The sequence below is a fragment of the Chlorocebus sabaeus genome, chromosome 5 (assembly GCF_047675955.1).
Source record: "Chlorocebus sabaeus isolate Y175 chromosome 5, mChlSab1.0.hap1, whole genome shotgun sequence".
Taxonomy (NCBI): domain Eukaryota; kingdom Metazoa; phylum Chordata; class Mammalia; order Primates; family Cercopithecidae; genus Chlorocebus; species Chlorocebus sabaeus.
The window spans coordinates 27,392,905-27,408,763 of NC_132908.1; the positions used below are offsets into that span (position 1 = coordinate 27,392,905).

General features: G+C 46.8%; 1 protein-coding gene across 1 annotated transcript; it reads right to left on the reverse strand.

Annotated features, from left to right (window-relative positions):
* Positions 1 to 13,386: 13,386 nt before the first annotated feature.
* On the reverse strand, positions 13,387 to 15,642 carry SEPHS2 (selenophosphate synthetase 2). The gene has a single exon (XM_007990065.3). It carries the CDS (start codon positions 15,481 to 15,483, stop codon positions 14,128 to 14,130), a length of 1,356 nt encoding a protein of 451 aa, XP_007988256.2. The 5' UTR covers positions 15,484 to 15,642; the 3' UTR covers positions 13,387 to 14,127.
* Between the last annotated feature and the right edge of the window lie 217 nt (positions 15,643 to 15,859).

Consider the following 15,859-nt stretch of genomic DNA (forward strand, 5'->3'; position numbering starts at 1 on the left):
GCTTAAGGACATTGAGAACCTTCGAGGCCAACCCCCCACTATTTGGATGAGATTGAAGGGGAAGAGTGGAGTAAGATCAGGCCACAGTAGGACTTCAGCTCCCCGCCATCGCTGTGTCCTGTGGTTGAAACGATGGAGGGCGCCCCATCCCTGTCCTAAGGAAAGTAATAGGCCCCAGCGCAGAGTACATTGCCCTGAAACACATGGCCTGTTATGGTCTGGCCTGTGCCGGCCTCTCCAGCCTCATGGGTCCCAAGCACCTCCTCCACCCCACACACTAGAACTCCAGGCTCACTCACACCTGGGAATATGCGAGGTGGCGAGTCACAGAGTTGCTGCTTTCAAATCAGAACCACTGAATTACTGGCCATGGGAGAAGCAGAGATCTTTATGAAACCCTAGAACAGGTGTAGTCTTGTAAAGAATGATTTATTATTGTACCCTTATTAGGGCTACTATCTCTGATTTCCACATGTTTAAAGAGGCTTCCAGCTTGGTGGAAGTGAAAGCGTAAGAAAGTGCAGGAAAAGGCAGAGTCAGATTTTGGAAATTAAAATCCCAAGGCTGTGACAATTGCAATTCTAGGTATATGCCCTAGAGAAACTATTGAATATGTGCAGAGAGACACATGCAAGAAGTTCATTACAGTTTTGTTTCTAAGAGTGAAAACAATTGAAAATAAAATGATTATCAACGGAAGAATGGGTACATGGAGGTATATTTATACAAATGATATTATCCAGCAGTCAAAATTGGATACATGCAACAGAAACAAGTTTAAACTGGTTTTAGCGAGAAAAAAAAAAATCTATTATTTTTATTTTTTTAAGTTTTTGTAGAGAAAGGGTTTCACCATGTTGCCTAGGCCGGTCTTGAACCAGGACTGCTGGATTGGGCTCTAGCAATCCTCCTGCTTCGACCTCCCAAAGAGCTGGAATTACAGGCATGAGCCACCCCCACCGGCCAAAAGGAATTTATTGTAAGGATACAAGAGTGTCTTTAGAATACAGTGAGACCTCAGGAATGAACTGGAACTGGGGTAGCTGTTTTAAGCATTTTACATATTTATCCTCATAGCAACTGATTTAATCCTCACAACAACCCGATATGGTAGGTAATATTGTTGTCATCCCCATTTTAAAGATAAGGAAACTGAGAGGTTAAATAACTTGACAGCTAGTAAAGTGGTAGAGCCAGCGTCAAATCCAGGCAGTTTGGCTTCACAGTCTGTTGTTAGACGCTATGATGTATTGCCTGAAATGGCGATAAATATTATGAAAACAAAAATGTGACTGTATTTTAAATACTATGAAAGGCTGGGCATAGTGGCTCACGTTTGTAATCCTAGCACTTTGGGAGGGCAAGGTGGGTGGATCACTTGAGGTCAGGAGTTTGTCAAGACCAGCCTGGGCAATATGGTGAAACCCTGTCTCTATTAAAAATACAAACTTAGCTGAGTGTGGTGGTGCACGCCTGTAGTCCCAGCTACTCGGGAGGCTGAGGAATGAGAATCGCTTGAACCTGAGAGATGGATGTTGCAGTGAGCTGAGATTGTGCCACTGTTCTCTAGCCTGGGTGACAAAGCAAGACCCTGTCTCAAAAAAAAAAAAAAAAATCTGGGCATGGTGGTGCACACCTGTGGTCCCAGCTACTTGGGAGGCTGAGGTGGGAGGATCACCTGAGCCTAGGAAGGTCAAGCCTGCAGTAAGACATGATTACGTCACTGCACTGCAGCCTGGGCAACAGAGTGAGACCTTGTCTCAATAAATATTTACATACATACTATGAAAAGTGACTGGGGGCATGTTTAGATTGCATAGTCCAGGAAGATATATAGTAAGCACTGTAGGTTACCTACTTAATTGCTTTTTTTCCTCTTCTCCAGTCTTTTTTTTTTTTGAGGAAGAGACAGGGTCTGGCTCTGTTGTCCAGACTAGAGTGCAGTGGCATAATCACAGCTCACTTGTGTAAAGACTACAGGTCAGCATCACTATGCCTGGCTCCTCTTCTATTCTTGCAGAATTTTTTTTTTTTTTTTTTAGGAGTCTCACTCTGTCACCCAGGCTGGAGTGCTGTGGTGTGATCTCTGCTCACTGCAACCTCCGTCTCCTGGGTTCACGTGATTCTCCTGCCTCAGCCTTCCAAATAGCTGGGATTACAGATGCACACCACCACACGCAGCTGATTTTTGTATTTTTAGTAGAGATGGGGTTTCACCATGTTGGCCAGACTGGTCTTGAACTCCTGACCTCAAGTGATGCTCCCCCTTCTACCTCCCAAAGTGTTGGGATTACAGGCGTGAGCCACTGCGTCTGGCCACTTATAGAATCTTGATTTTGTTCGGGAGTCCACGCTCCTCCACTTGATTGTTCTACTTGACTGGTCATAGTATTCCCATTGCCCTGGCCATTGATTGGTTTATGAATGAGCAATGTTATGAATAGTAAGTTGGAGGAAGTCTTTTTTCTTTTTTTTTTTTTTTTGAGCCAGAATCTCACTCTGTCACCAGGCTGGAGTGCAGTGGCGCAATCTCGGCTCACTGCAACCTCCACCTCCTGGATTCAAGCGATTCCCCTGCCTCAGCCTCCTGAGTATCTGGGACTACAGGCACGCGTCACCACGCCCGGTTAATTTTTTGTATTTTAGTAGACACGGGGTTTCACCATGTTGGTCAGGTCTCGATTTCCTGACCTCGTGATCTGCCCGCCTCGGCCTCCCAAAGTGCTGGGATTGCAGGTATGAGCCACTGCCTGGCCAAGTTGGAGGAAGTCTATTGGAAATTTCTGGGAGATGTTCTTCTTAGTCCTTTAAAGAAATTACAGAGGCTGGGCATGGTTGTTCATGCCTGTAAACCCAGCAGTTTCAGAGGCCGAGGCAGGAGGGTCTATTGAGGCCAGCCCTGGCAACATGGCAACACTCTACACAAAATTTAAAAAAAATTAGCCAGGCATGGTGGCATGCACCTGTATTCCCAGCTACTCATAGGCTAAGGTGGGAGGATCACTTGAGCCCAGGAGTGTTTGTTATAGTGAGCTATGATCAACCTGCTGCACTCCAACCTGGATGATGGAGACCTTGTCTCAAAAAAAAAAAAAAAAAAAAAAAATCAAACAAACAAAACCCCAAAAGACACAGGATGTTTCTACCTCTAGATGTTGGTATGTGAAGAGAGGATTGAGAGGAAACCTAGTCCGCAGGCTGAAATTGGCAAGTCAGCCAGATAGAAAGGAACTTGATCCTTCCTAACATTGCTGAGCCACTTATTGTACAAGTTCCAGAAATACCCTAATTTAGGACTCTGGCTATATAAGAAAATAAACCCCTTTAATGGCCAAACTACTTTTAGTTCGGTTTTCTGTTACTTGCCTTTTAGAAAGTGACATTTAAGCTGAGGACAAATCAAGGGGAATAGAGTTCTAGGCAGAGGGAACAACCAATGCCTAATGCAGGAAAGGCCTGGCATATTGCAGTGTGGCAGGAAGGTAGTGAGCAAAAGAGAGAGTGGTTGCATGTGTACGGTGTAGGAGAAGTAAAAAGAGGTCAGATCAGACCAATTCACCGTCAGTTTCATTTTAGATTTTTTTTTTTTTTTTTTTTTTGAGACGGAGTCTCGCTCTGTCGCCCAGGCTGGAGTGCAGTGGCGCAATCTCGGCTCACTGCAAGCTCCGCCTCCCGGGTTCACGCCATTCTCCTGCCTCAGCCTCCCGAGGAGCTGGGACTACAGGCGCCCGCCACTGCGCCTGGCTAATTTTTTCTATTTTTTTTTAGTAGAGACGGGGTTTCACCATGGTCTCGATCTCCTAACCTTGTGATCCGCCCGCCTCGGCCTCCCAAAGTGCTGGGATTACAGGCGTGAGCCACCGCGCCCGGCCTTTTTTTTTTTTGTAGTCGTAGTCTCCCTCTGTCGCTCAGGCTGAAATGCAGTGGTGTGATCTCAGCTCACTGCAACCTCTGCTTCCCGGGTTCAAGAAATTATCCTGCTTCAGCCTCCCTAGTAGCTGGGACTACAGGCATGCACCACCGCGCCCAACTAATTTTTGTATTTTTAGTAGAGACAGGGTTTCACCATGTTGGTTAGGCTGGCCTCAAACTCATGACCTCAGGTGATCTGCCCGCCTTGGCCTCCCAAAGTGCTGGGATTACAAGTGTGAGCTACCACACCCAGCCTCAGAGGGTTTTAAGCAGGAGAGTGATCATATTTTGGGCAGATCATTTGAACCCAGGAGTTCGAGGCTGCAGGGAGCTATGATTGCACCACTGCACTCCAGCCTGGGTGACAGAGCGAGACTCTGTCTCCACAAAAAAAAAAAAAAAAAAAAAAAAAAAAAAGAATTGGAGAAGGCAAGAGTAGAAGCAGGGGAATGAGTTACTGCTGTTGTCCAGGCAAGAGATGATGGTGACTTGAGCCAGGTAATGGGGGGTGAAGATGGAGAGAAGTGGATGTCTTGGGGACGTATTTTGAAGGTAGATCTGGAGGTTTTTGTTGGTTTTGAATGGGGGATGGGAGAAAGGATAGAATGGCTTACAGATTTTGAGGGTTTGGCAACCCTGTGGGTGGATGGTGACTGATTTGGGGATGGAAAAGATGAGGGGCAGGACTGAACACGTATGGCCTCAGGCGTGTGGTTTAGGGCAAGGCAAGTTGAAGAGGCATGGTGAGTTGGCAGTGAAGTTTTGAATCTAAGGTTTAGAGGAGCAATCAGGGCTACACATTCAGATGTGGCAGTCTCAATCATTTAGACAATACTGAAAGTCAAGGAACTGGAGATGAATAACTAACACAAGAATCTAGGCAGAAAAGACCAAGATTTGGAGCCAGGTATGGTGGCTCACTTCTGTAATCCTAGGGCTTTGGGAAGCTGAGGCGGGAGGATTGCTTGAGCGCAGGAGTTTGACACTAGCCTGGGCAACATGGTGAGATGTTTTCTATATTATTAATGTTTACTTACTTATTTATATTTTTTTATTATTATTTTTTGAGATGGAGTCTTGCTGTGTCACCCAGGCCGGAGTGCAGTGGCATGATCTCAGCTCACTGCAACCTCTGTTCAAGTGATTCTCCTGCCTCAGCCTCCTGAGTAGCTGGGACTACAGGCACACGCCACCATGCTTGGCTAATTTTTGTATTTTTATTAGAGATGGGGTCTCACCATATTGGCCAGGCTGGAGTACAGTGATGTAATCACAGCTCACTGCAGCCTCGAACTCGTGGACTCAAGTGATCCTGCTGCCTCAGACTCCCAAAGTGCTGGGGTTACAGGCATCAGCCACTGTGCCACAGTGACTTGCCCTTTATGAGCCTATCTTCCCAAGAGATGGAATGCCTGAGTCTTTTCAAATCAAAGGTGTTTTTCCAGTGCAAGCCAATAAAGGTTTAATGACAGGATGGATGGATTGGGCCAGGCGAGCCGGCCATGCCTGCAGCACATCCTTCTGCTACTGGGAGAAAAGGTGCTGCTATAATTCAGAATATTTGTTCTTAAATTTTTCAGGGGGAGTCATGACAGAGGCTTTTAGGAATCTCCAGCCTAGCTCATTTAGGCCAGAGAGTCCCCAACACCCTTTGAAGGCTTCTTTCAACCTGCTTTTCCATCCTGTGCCCATACACACTTGCTGAAGTCCAGACAGATGTTCTGGGCTCTTCCCTCCCAACCTTTGCTTCCTCAGTTCCCTCCATCTGGAATGCCTGCCCCGTTCTGTGCACATCCAAATCCAAATGCCACCCATCTTGCAGAGCCCCGTTTCAAGGCCACCTCCTCTGAAAAGCCTTCCTACACTTCCTCCTGAAAGGAAATAGGGTCAGGCGCAGTGGCTCATGCCTGTAATCCCAGGACTTTGGGAGGCCAAGGCAGGAGGATCACTTGAAAAACCAGGAGTTTTCTTCTTTTTTTCTTTCTTTTCTTTCTTCCTTTTCTTTCTCTTTTCTTTTTCCTTCCTTCCTTCCTTCCTTCCTTCCTTCCTTCCTTCCTTCCTTCCTTCCTTCCTTCCTTCCTTCCTTTCCTTCCTTTCTTTCTTGCTTTCTTGCTTTCTTTCTTGCTTTCCTTCTTGTTTTCTTTCTTTCTTTCCTTTTTTTTTTTTTTTTTTTTTTGACAGAGTCTTGCTCTGTCACCTAGGATGTTGTGTAGTGCTGTGATCTTGTCTCAATGCAACCTCAGCCTCCCGGGTTCAAGCCATTCTCCTTCCTCAGCTTCCAAAATAGCTGGGATTACAGGCCTGTGCCACCACGCCTGGCTAATTTTTTTTTGTATTTTTAGTAGAGACAGGGTTTCACCATGTTGGTCAGGTTGGTCTTAAACTCCTCACCTCCAATGATCCGCCTGCCTCAGCCTCCCAAAGTGCTGGGATTACAGACCACCGTGCCCGGCCTGAAGCCAGGGACCAGCCTAGGCAACGTAGCAAGACCCCATCTCTACAAAAACACTTTTAAACTTAGCTGGGTGTGGTGGTGTGTGCCTCTGGTCCCAGCTGTTCAGGGGAGGCTGAGGTGGGAGGATCACTTGAGCCTAGGATGTCAAGGCCACAATGAGCTATGATTGTGCCACTGCATTTTAGTCTGGGTTACAGTCCCAAATTAAAAAAGTGGTACCAGTTTCAATTGCAGGAGATGCCAAGAGCCCCAAAAGAGTGAAAAGACAGTACCTATGGACCAGGCACTGTTCTAGCTGCTGGAGATACTGAACATCCCTACGATCTTGGTGCTTACATACTAGCAGAAGGGAACAATTTTTTTTTTTTTTTTTTTTTTTTTGAGACGAAGTCTCACTCTGTTGCCCAGACTGGAGTGCAATGGCACGATCTTGGCTCACTGCAACCTCCGCCTCCCAGTTCAAGCAATTCTCCTGTCTCAGCTTCCCAAGTAGCTGGGATTACAGGCGCCTGCCACCACGCCTGGCTAATTTTTGTATTTTTATTTATTTATTTATTTAGAGATGGAGTCTTTGTCAACCAGGCTGGAGTGCAGTGGTGTGATCTCGGCTCACTGCAACCTCTGCCTCCCGGGTTCAAGCGATTCTCCTGCCTCAGCTTCCTGAGTAGCTGAAACTACAGGTGCATGCCACCACAGCCAGCTAATTTTTTGTATTTTTAGTAGAGACGGAGTTTCACAGTGTTAGCCAGGATGGTCTCAATCTCTTGACCTCGTAATCTGCCCACCTTGGCCTCCCAAAGTGCTGGGATTACAGGCGTGAGCCACCATGCCCGGCCCAGAAGGGGACAATTCTAAAGCTAACTAACACATTCTCAAGGGAATTGTAGGCTAGGATAAGAGCTACGAAGCAAATAAACCAGGTGATGCATTGGAGAGTGGCTGGTTGTTGGCTGGGAGGTGGGAGAGGGCCTTTATGAAGAGGTTTTATTTGAACTGAGACAGAACTGAGAACGAGCCAGCCAGGTGAGTGTGAGGTGAGGTTCCAGACAGAGGGAACTGCAAGCACAAAGGATCTTGATTTGTTTGAAGTCCCAGGGAAGGCTGATGGGCCAGCAGGTAGTGAGAGAGGTAGAGAGAGTGCCATGAGATGAAGTTGGAGATCTGTAGCAGGGGTGGGAAATTGCTGGAAAAGCTGTTTAAGCACTTTGAGCAGGAGAAAAATGGATTGAATTGATTTACCTATTTTTTGATGTTGATGTTAATATATTTGCATAACTGGCTATGTAAATATTCAATGTTGGCTGGGCACAGTGACTTACACCTGTAATCCCAGGATTACTTTGGGAGGCCAAGGCAGGTGGATCACTTGAGGTTAGGAGTTCGAGACCAGCCTAGCCAACATGGTGAAACCCTGTCTACTGAAAATACAAAAACTAGCCAGGCATGGTGGCGTCTGCCTATAATCCCAGCTACTCGGGAGGCTGAGGCGGGAGAATCGCTTGAAGCCAGGAGGCAGAGGTTGCAGTGACCTGCTATCATACCACTGCACTCCAGCCTGGGCAACACAGTGAGACTCCATCTCAAAAAAAAAAAATTCAATGTTCAATGCTATAGTATGACTACATTTCATTTGTTCTATAAAGTTGTTTTGGGCTCGAGTTGGTAAGTTGGTTTGTTTTACAGCGTTATTTTTCACAGGGTTGATTCATTTTTTGTTATCATTTGCTAATTTTCTTTTTTTTTTTTTGGAATGAAGTTTTGCTCTTGTTGCCAGGCTGGAGCACAGTGGTGTGATCTTGGCTCACTGCAATCTCTTCCTCCCGGGTTCAAGTGATTCTCCTGCCTCAGCCTCCTGAGTAGCTGGGATTACAGGCACCCACAACCACGCCCGGCTAATTTTTGTATATTTAGTAGAGATGGGGTTTCACCATGTTGACCAGGCTGGTCTTGAACTTCTGATCCCAGGTGATCCACCCACCTCAGCCTCCCAAAGTGTTGGAATTACAGGCGTCAGCCAGCACGCCCGGCTTTCTTTCTTTCTTTTTTCTTTTTTTTGAGACGGAGTCTCATTCTTGTTGCCAGGCTGGAGTGCAATGGCGCGATCTTGGCTCACTGCAACCTTCACCTCCAGGGTTCAAGCGATTCTCCTGCCTCAGCCTCCCGAGTAGCTGGGACTACAGGCGCCTGCCACCACTCCCAGCTAATTTTGTATTTTTAGTAGAGACAAGGTTTCTCCATGTTGGTAAGGCTGGTCTCGAACTCCCAACCTCAGGTGATCTGCCTGCCTTAGCATCCCACAGTGCTGGGATTACAGGTGTGAGCCACTGCGCCCGGCAGTCATTTGCTAATTTTCTAAATGATTATCACTAAATTTTTTTTTTTTTTTTTTTTGGTAGAGACAGAGTCTCATTTTGTTGCTCAGGCTGCTTTTGAATTCCTGGCCTCAAGCAGTCCTCCTGCCTCAGCCTCCCAAAGTGCTGAGATTACGGGCATGAACCACCATGCTTGGCCACTAATCGTTTTCACATTTTCGATTATCCTGCCAATAGAATTTTCACACAATTAAATGTATCAATATTATATCAGTTTCATATTTTTCTTTTCTGGAAGGCCTTTCTGGAAGGCCTTCCAGACTCCCTGTCCAGTATGGGTTGGTTGCTCTGTAAGCCTACTGTAAGCTATTACCTTCACCTCTCTCCTGTGCTGGGTTGTATTTCCTGAATCTCATGTTTTTGTTTGTTTGCTTCCTTGTTGTTTTTTGTTTTGTTTTGTTTTTTGTTTTTTTGAGACAGAATCACACTTTGTCACCCAGGCTGGAGTACAGTGGTGCAATTTCAGCTCACTGCCACCTCTGCCTCCCGGGTTCAGGTGATTCTCCTGCCTCAGCCTCTGAAGTAGCTGGGATTGCAGGCACCCGCCACCAACTACGCCTGGCTAATTTTTGTATTTTTAGTAGAGACAGGGTTCATTTTTTTTTCTTTTTTCTTTTTCTTTTCTTTTTTTTTTTTTTGAAACAGGGTCTCGCTCTGTCACCCAGGCTGTAGTACAGTGGCACAATCTTGGCTCACTGCAACCTCTGCCTCCTGGGTTCAAGCGGTTCTCCTGCCTCAGCCTCCCAAGTAGTAGCTGGGATTACAGGCACCTGCCACCACGCCTGGCTAAATTTTGTATTTTTAGTAGAGACAGGGTTTCACTATGTTGGCCAGGCTGGTCTTGATCTCCTGACCTCATGATCCGCCCGCCTCGGCCTCCCAAAGTACTGGGATTATAGGTGTGAGCCACCACGCCTGGCCTGCTTCCTTGTTTTGTTGGACCATATCCTCCGGTAGTTTCTTGAGAAAAAGTACATGGGATGAAGCCATTTTGATACCGTGCATGCCCCAAGATATCTTTATTCTACTTATTTGAAAAATGTGGCTGGCTGTATACTTCTACATAGATTATCATTTACCCTCAGAATTTTGAAGGCATGGCTTTATTGTTTTTTTGTGTTTTTGAATATTTTTTCCTGAGACAGGGTCTCACTCTGTTGCTCAAGCAATCCTCGCGCCTCAACCTCAGGCACATGCCACCACACCTGGCTAAACTTAATTTTATAATTTTTTTGTAGAGATAGGATCTCACTGTATTGCCCAGGCTGGTCACAAACTCCTAGGCTCAAGTGATCCTCCTGGCTCGGCTTCCCAAAGTGCTGGAATTACAGGTGTGAGCCACTGCACCTAGCTGCTTGTTTTTAAGCTTCCAATTTGAGGTTGCGAAGTCTGATGTCATTATGACATACAAAGGTGTGTCATTATTCCCACACCTTGGATGTGATCATAGTGATCAGAAGCATGAGTTCTGGAGTCAGACCGCCTACAAGACTGACTATGCAACCTTGGACAAATTTCTTATTCTCCCTATACCTCAGCTTCCTCATATGCAAATTGGGGTTGTTAGAAGATTGAGTTAATACATATAAAGCACTTACTTCCTGCACAGAGTATGTGCTATATAAACATTTGCTATCATTATTATTAGGATCTCTTCTTCATACCTGGCATTTTGAAATTTAATAAAATTATCATGGGTCTTTTAAAATGTACTATGCTAGGAATTCAAGAGGTATGTGGTTTACAACTTTTAAGTTCTAGAAAACTTTGATAATATTTTTTCTTCCATCTGCTTTACTGCCTTATTCTAGAACTCCACTTAGATGTTGAACCTCCTGCCTCATTTGATCTTCATAGATTTTCTTTTATTATACATCTTTTTGGGCTACTCTTTTGTTTTTATTTTACTTCAAGTTCTGGGATACATGTGCAGAACATACAGGCCTGTTACATAGGTATACATGTGCCATGGTGGTTTGCTGCACCTATCAACCTGTCATTTAGGTTTTAAGCCCCGCATGCATTACCTATTTGTCCTAATGTTCTCCCTCCCCTTGCCCCCAACCCCCTAGTAGGTCCCGGTGTGTGATGTTCCCCTCCCTGTGTCTATGTGTTCTCATTTGTTCAACTCCCACTTATGAGTGAGAACTTGTGTTTTTTGGTTTTCTGTTCCTGTGTTAGTTTGCTAAGAATGATGGCTTCCAGCTTCATCTATATCCCTGCGAAGCACATGAACTCATTCTTTTTTATGGCTACATGGTCTACTTTCTTATTTATTTATTTATTTTTGAGACAGAGTCTTGCTCTGTCACCCAGGCTGGAATGCAGTGGCGTGGTCTTGGCTCACTGCCAGCTCTGCCTCCCAGGTTCACGCCATTCTCCTGCCTCAGCTTCCCAAGTAGCTGGGACTACAAGCACCTGCCACCACGCCCAGCTACTTTTTTGTATTTTTAGTAGAGACGGGGTTTCACCGTGTTAGCCAGGATGGTCTCTATCTCCTGACCTCGTGATCCACCCACCTCGGCCTCCCAAAGTGCTGGGATTACAAGCGTCAGTCACCGCGCCCGGCTTATTTATTTTTTGAGACAGGGTCTCACTGTGTCACCCAGGCTGGACTGCAGTGGTGCAGTCTCGGCTCACTGCAGCCTCCACCTCCCAGGCTCAAGCGATCCTCCCACCCTAGCCTCCAGAGAAGCTGGGACTACAAGTGCACACAACCATGCCCTGCTAATTTTTGTATTTTTTGTAGAGACAGGTTTTTGCTATGTTGCCCAGGTTGGTATTGAACTCGTGGGCTCAAGCCCACCTTGGCCTCCCAAAGTGCGAGTTATTACAGATGTGAGTTACTGCGCCTGGCCTTTTGGGGCTACTTGCTGATAAATTTCTGCAACTTTATGCCTCCTATTAGAAATTTTTTTTTTTTTTTTTTGAGACAGAGTTTTGCTCTTGTTGTCCAGGCTGAAGTGCAATGGCATGATCTCGGCTCACTGTATCCTCTGCCTCCTGGGTTCAAGTGATTCTCCTGCCTCAGCCTCCCGAGTAGCTGGGATTACAGGCGCGTGCCACCAAGCCCAGCTAATTTTTATATTTTTAGTAAAGGTGGGGTTTCACCATGTCGGCCAGGCTGGTCTCGAACTCCTAACCTCTGGTGATCCGCCCACCTTTTGGCCTCCCAAAATGCTGGGATTACAGGCATGAGCCACCACTCACAGCCCCCTACTAAAAATTTTCAAGTTTTAGCTTTATCTTTATATTCTAAGTGGCTGGTTCTCTTAATTATTGCTTTGTGGATTTTTTTAAATTCTTTTTTCCTATTTCCTGTATTGTCCCTCTGAGTTTCCTTTTTCTGTTTAAGTTGGAGGCTCTCCTCACACGCCTGGTGATCCTTGACTGCTCATATTTAAGAATGAGGCATTAAAAAGCTTAACATTAGCTGGGTGTGGTGGCTCACGCCTGTAATCCCAGCACTTCAGGAGGCTGAGGTCGGTAGATTGAGGTTAGGAGTTCGAGACCAGCCTGGCCAATTTGGTGAAACCACATCTCTCCTAAAAACACAAAATTCACCAGGTGTGGTGGCGCACACTTGTAATCTCAGCTACTCGGGAGGCTGAGGCAGGAGAATCACTTGAACCCAGGAGGTGGAGGTTGCAGTGAGCTGAGATCACACCACTGCACTCCAGCCTTGGCAACAGAGTGACTCTGGAAAAAAAAAGAAAAAAAAAAAACAGTTTAACATCATTCAATAAAGGCTTTCACCTAGGAGGCCTTGTGGTACAGTGATTTTGGGCTTTTTAAATTTTTTTGAGACAGGGTTTCACTCCCGTCGCCCAGGCTGGACTGCAGTGTTTGCGCACTGCAACCTCTGCCTTGCAGGTTCAAAGTTCTCCCACTTCAGCCTCCCGAATAGCTGGGACTACAGGGGCACACCATCACGCTTGGGTATTTTTGTATTTTTTTTGTTTGTTTTAGTAGAGACAGTTTTGCCATATTGGCCAGGCTGAACTCGAACTCCTGAGCTCAACAGATCTGTCCACCTTGGCCTCCCAAAGTGCTGGGATTATAGGCGTGAGCCACTGGGCTTGGCCTGGCCAGTGTTTTTAATAGCTAATTGAGGAAGCGGGCTGGGCAGTCTCATTTGAGATTTTTATCCTCTTTTCAGTTAGGCTCCCTATCCTCTGCTGTGTGTGATGCTCCCAACTTTACCTGCGTAGGTGAGGGGCAGTCACCTGGCTGTGTGAAATAAGAGTGTGGAGAACGCTAGAGATCTAATTACCATGTATAAACGCTCAACCAGTATGTTTTTATCCCCAGCCCTTACCCCATCTTCTGAGCAATCTTCTTGCTTCTTGTCTTCCCCTACTGTGAAGGATTCCTCTAAGTCAGTTACCCCTCTTCCACCTCCTTTCCATCTTTCAAGAATTGTTGACACCTTCCTTTTGCTATTTCCTGCCCCATCCTCTAACCCTTGGGGTGTATGCCTGCTTTGAGTCCTTTTCTGTCATCTCAGGGGGAAGGTGCAACCCTAAATCTGGGTATTAAATCCCCCAATTCACCAGGATCAGGGAAAACACTCACTCTGCTATACCAGACTCAATGTATCGTTTTATGACTGTATTGAATTTCAAACAACCAAACATTAGCCAGAAGAGTTTTTCAAGGTCTCTTTTATTTATTTAGCAAGAAATTACTCTTTATTGATCAAATCACCAGGAATTTGCAGCAAAAGACTTAACATCTTAATGACCACCAAGGCCTGGGCTCTGAGGCTTGCTCTGCCTCTCCCAGTCCTTAATGGAGTTTAGAGGGAGAGACGTCATTAACAGAGACCAAGTCAGATGGTTGCAGGTCCTCCTTTCCCAGTCATCAGACAAGCTGCTCAATTCTTGTCCAGAGCAGGAAAGAGCCAGTACTTCAGTAACATTGAACAAAGAATTTGATGTTGCATTATACGATCTCTCTTGACAATTTAGTTATCAACAATATTGGTCCAAAACTCATTTGCTTCTGATCTAAATTTTTTTCATTTTGCAATTTACTTTGTGTGTTAATAATCTCACTCCCTGTGCAGAAATTAATCAACCCAGTGCAAAGAAAAATCCCTCAACCTGGAATAGCCTCATCTTACTTTGGAAAGAGAAAACAGAGGTATTTTTGCTCCTCTTCTACCCAAGTGATGAACAAACATCCCCCCAAAGTTCAAAATGTTACTCTGGCCTCAGAATGTACCTAAAGGCTGCTTTTGATGTGCTGATTCCAATCACCTAGAAAGGGCAGCCAGAACCACTATGCAGGCAGCCTTCTTTGGAAATTTCTTAAAATCAACTCTTGAGAACCATCCGTGATTGTGGACAATGGCTCTAAAGTCCAAACAACTTCTGTTCTTTCATCTCACGAGCTAGGCTCAGAGGAGGCATTTGAACTGTCAGGAGCAAGAGCAGCAGCTGTGGCCCCACGAGGTAGGACTTCAATAACTCGCGGCTTGTCAATGATCCGGGCCGTTCGGTTTCCCTTTTCCACAATGCCAACGATCCACGCTTGGTGACCCTCTCCGTACTTGGAGGATTTGATTTCGGAACAAAAGCGAGCCGCCTGTTCTCTTGGCAGACAAATCAGTAATCCCCCAGAGGTTTCAGCTGAGGTTCCTTGAAGAAGCCCAAACCGTCCACTGGCCTTGCTGACGGCAGCCATCTTGGCAATTATCGGCAGATTATGAATAACAAAAGACACTTCATTTCTTTGTTGTTTTGCAAGGTTCTGGGAGTGTCCCAGAATGCCAAAGCCTGTGATATCTGTGGCTGCATGGGCATTAAATGTGTGCATTAAACCTGCAGCAGTTCTGTTGAGGGTAGCCATATTGAACATGGCTTCCTGATAGGCCAGCTCCACCTCTTCTCTGGAGACTACCATCTTTACTTTATTCCATCTTTCAGGATTATCCAGCCATTGGTGCGCATTGACAGCAACCTGGGTTCCTAATGGTTTGGTTAACACCAGCACGTCCCCAACGACGGCACTGTCCGGCATTATGAACTCATTTGGCTGGCATACCACAGTGGCAACTCCACCGATTATAATCCAAGGGTTGACCACCGTTTGCCCACCAGTCACTGCCGTCCCTCCTTCCTCCGCGGCATCCCGAAAGCCTTTGACCATGAGTGGCGTTACCTTTTCGCGTTCCTCCTCACTCATACTCTGGCTGACGCTGAGTAACATCAACATGTTGTCACACTCAGTAATCCCCATGGCGTAGAGGTCACTCAGCACGTTGGCACAAGCTATGCGCCCCATCATGTAGGGATCTTCCACCAAGGGGTAAAAGAAGTCCGTGGTTTGCACCAGTGACAGGCCCCCGTGCCTCAGGGGTATGACGCAAGAGTCCATCCCGATGCCCAGGGCTGGAAAGGTGGGGCTGGAGCCCGCTCCTGTTGGCATGCCGGCTTCCTGGGACGCCTCTTCCTGGCCGCCCACCAGGCCCCGGCCCAGCTGGGGCCGCACGTCCGGCCGCGTCAGTCCCGCCAGGAGTTTGAGCAGCGTCTCCTGCGGGACCTTGCAGCCTCAGCCCTTCATGCCGGAGAAGCCCGTCAGCCGCCAGCTCGGGCTGAGGCCCAACGCCTGGGGCTCGAAGGGCCGGTAGTTCGAGAAGCCCCGGCCCACAGTCAAGCCCGCCGGGCCCGAGGAGCCTTCCGCTGCTGCCATTGCCGCCATCGCCTCTCCACAGGCGCCCGTCGCCGAGGCTTCCGCCATCGCGCCTGCCCGGCAGGGAAGGGAGGGGTGAAGAGGGCCCTTTTATTTTCCACTCAGGTTAATATGAAGTAAAAGTCAAATATTACCTGCAGGGATTCTCCCCAGCGCGACTCACACCGAGAGACCTACGGCAAGCACAATCTTCCTGATAGAGGAGCCGCCGGGCTCCCGTATTTATACCCCAGGTGATTGACAGCTGCAACATCCAATGACGACTCCGCCACCGAGAGGCGGGCTTCCTAGACTCTAAAAGGCGCAACAACCTCAGGCTTGCAACACCCATCGCAAAGGGATTGCAGAACGTCACGTGTTTTCCTTCGCTCTCCTAGTAATGTAAATGATTTCTTGGCAGCGGCTGACGGAACATTGCTCCTTT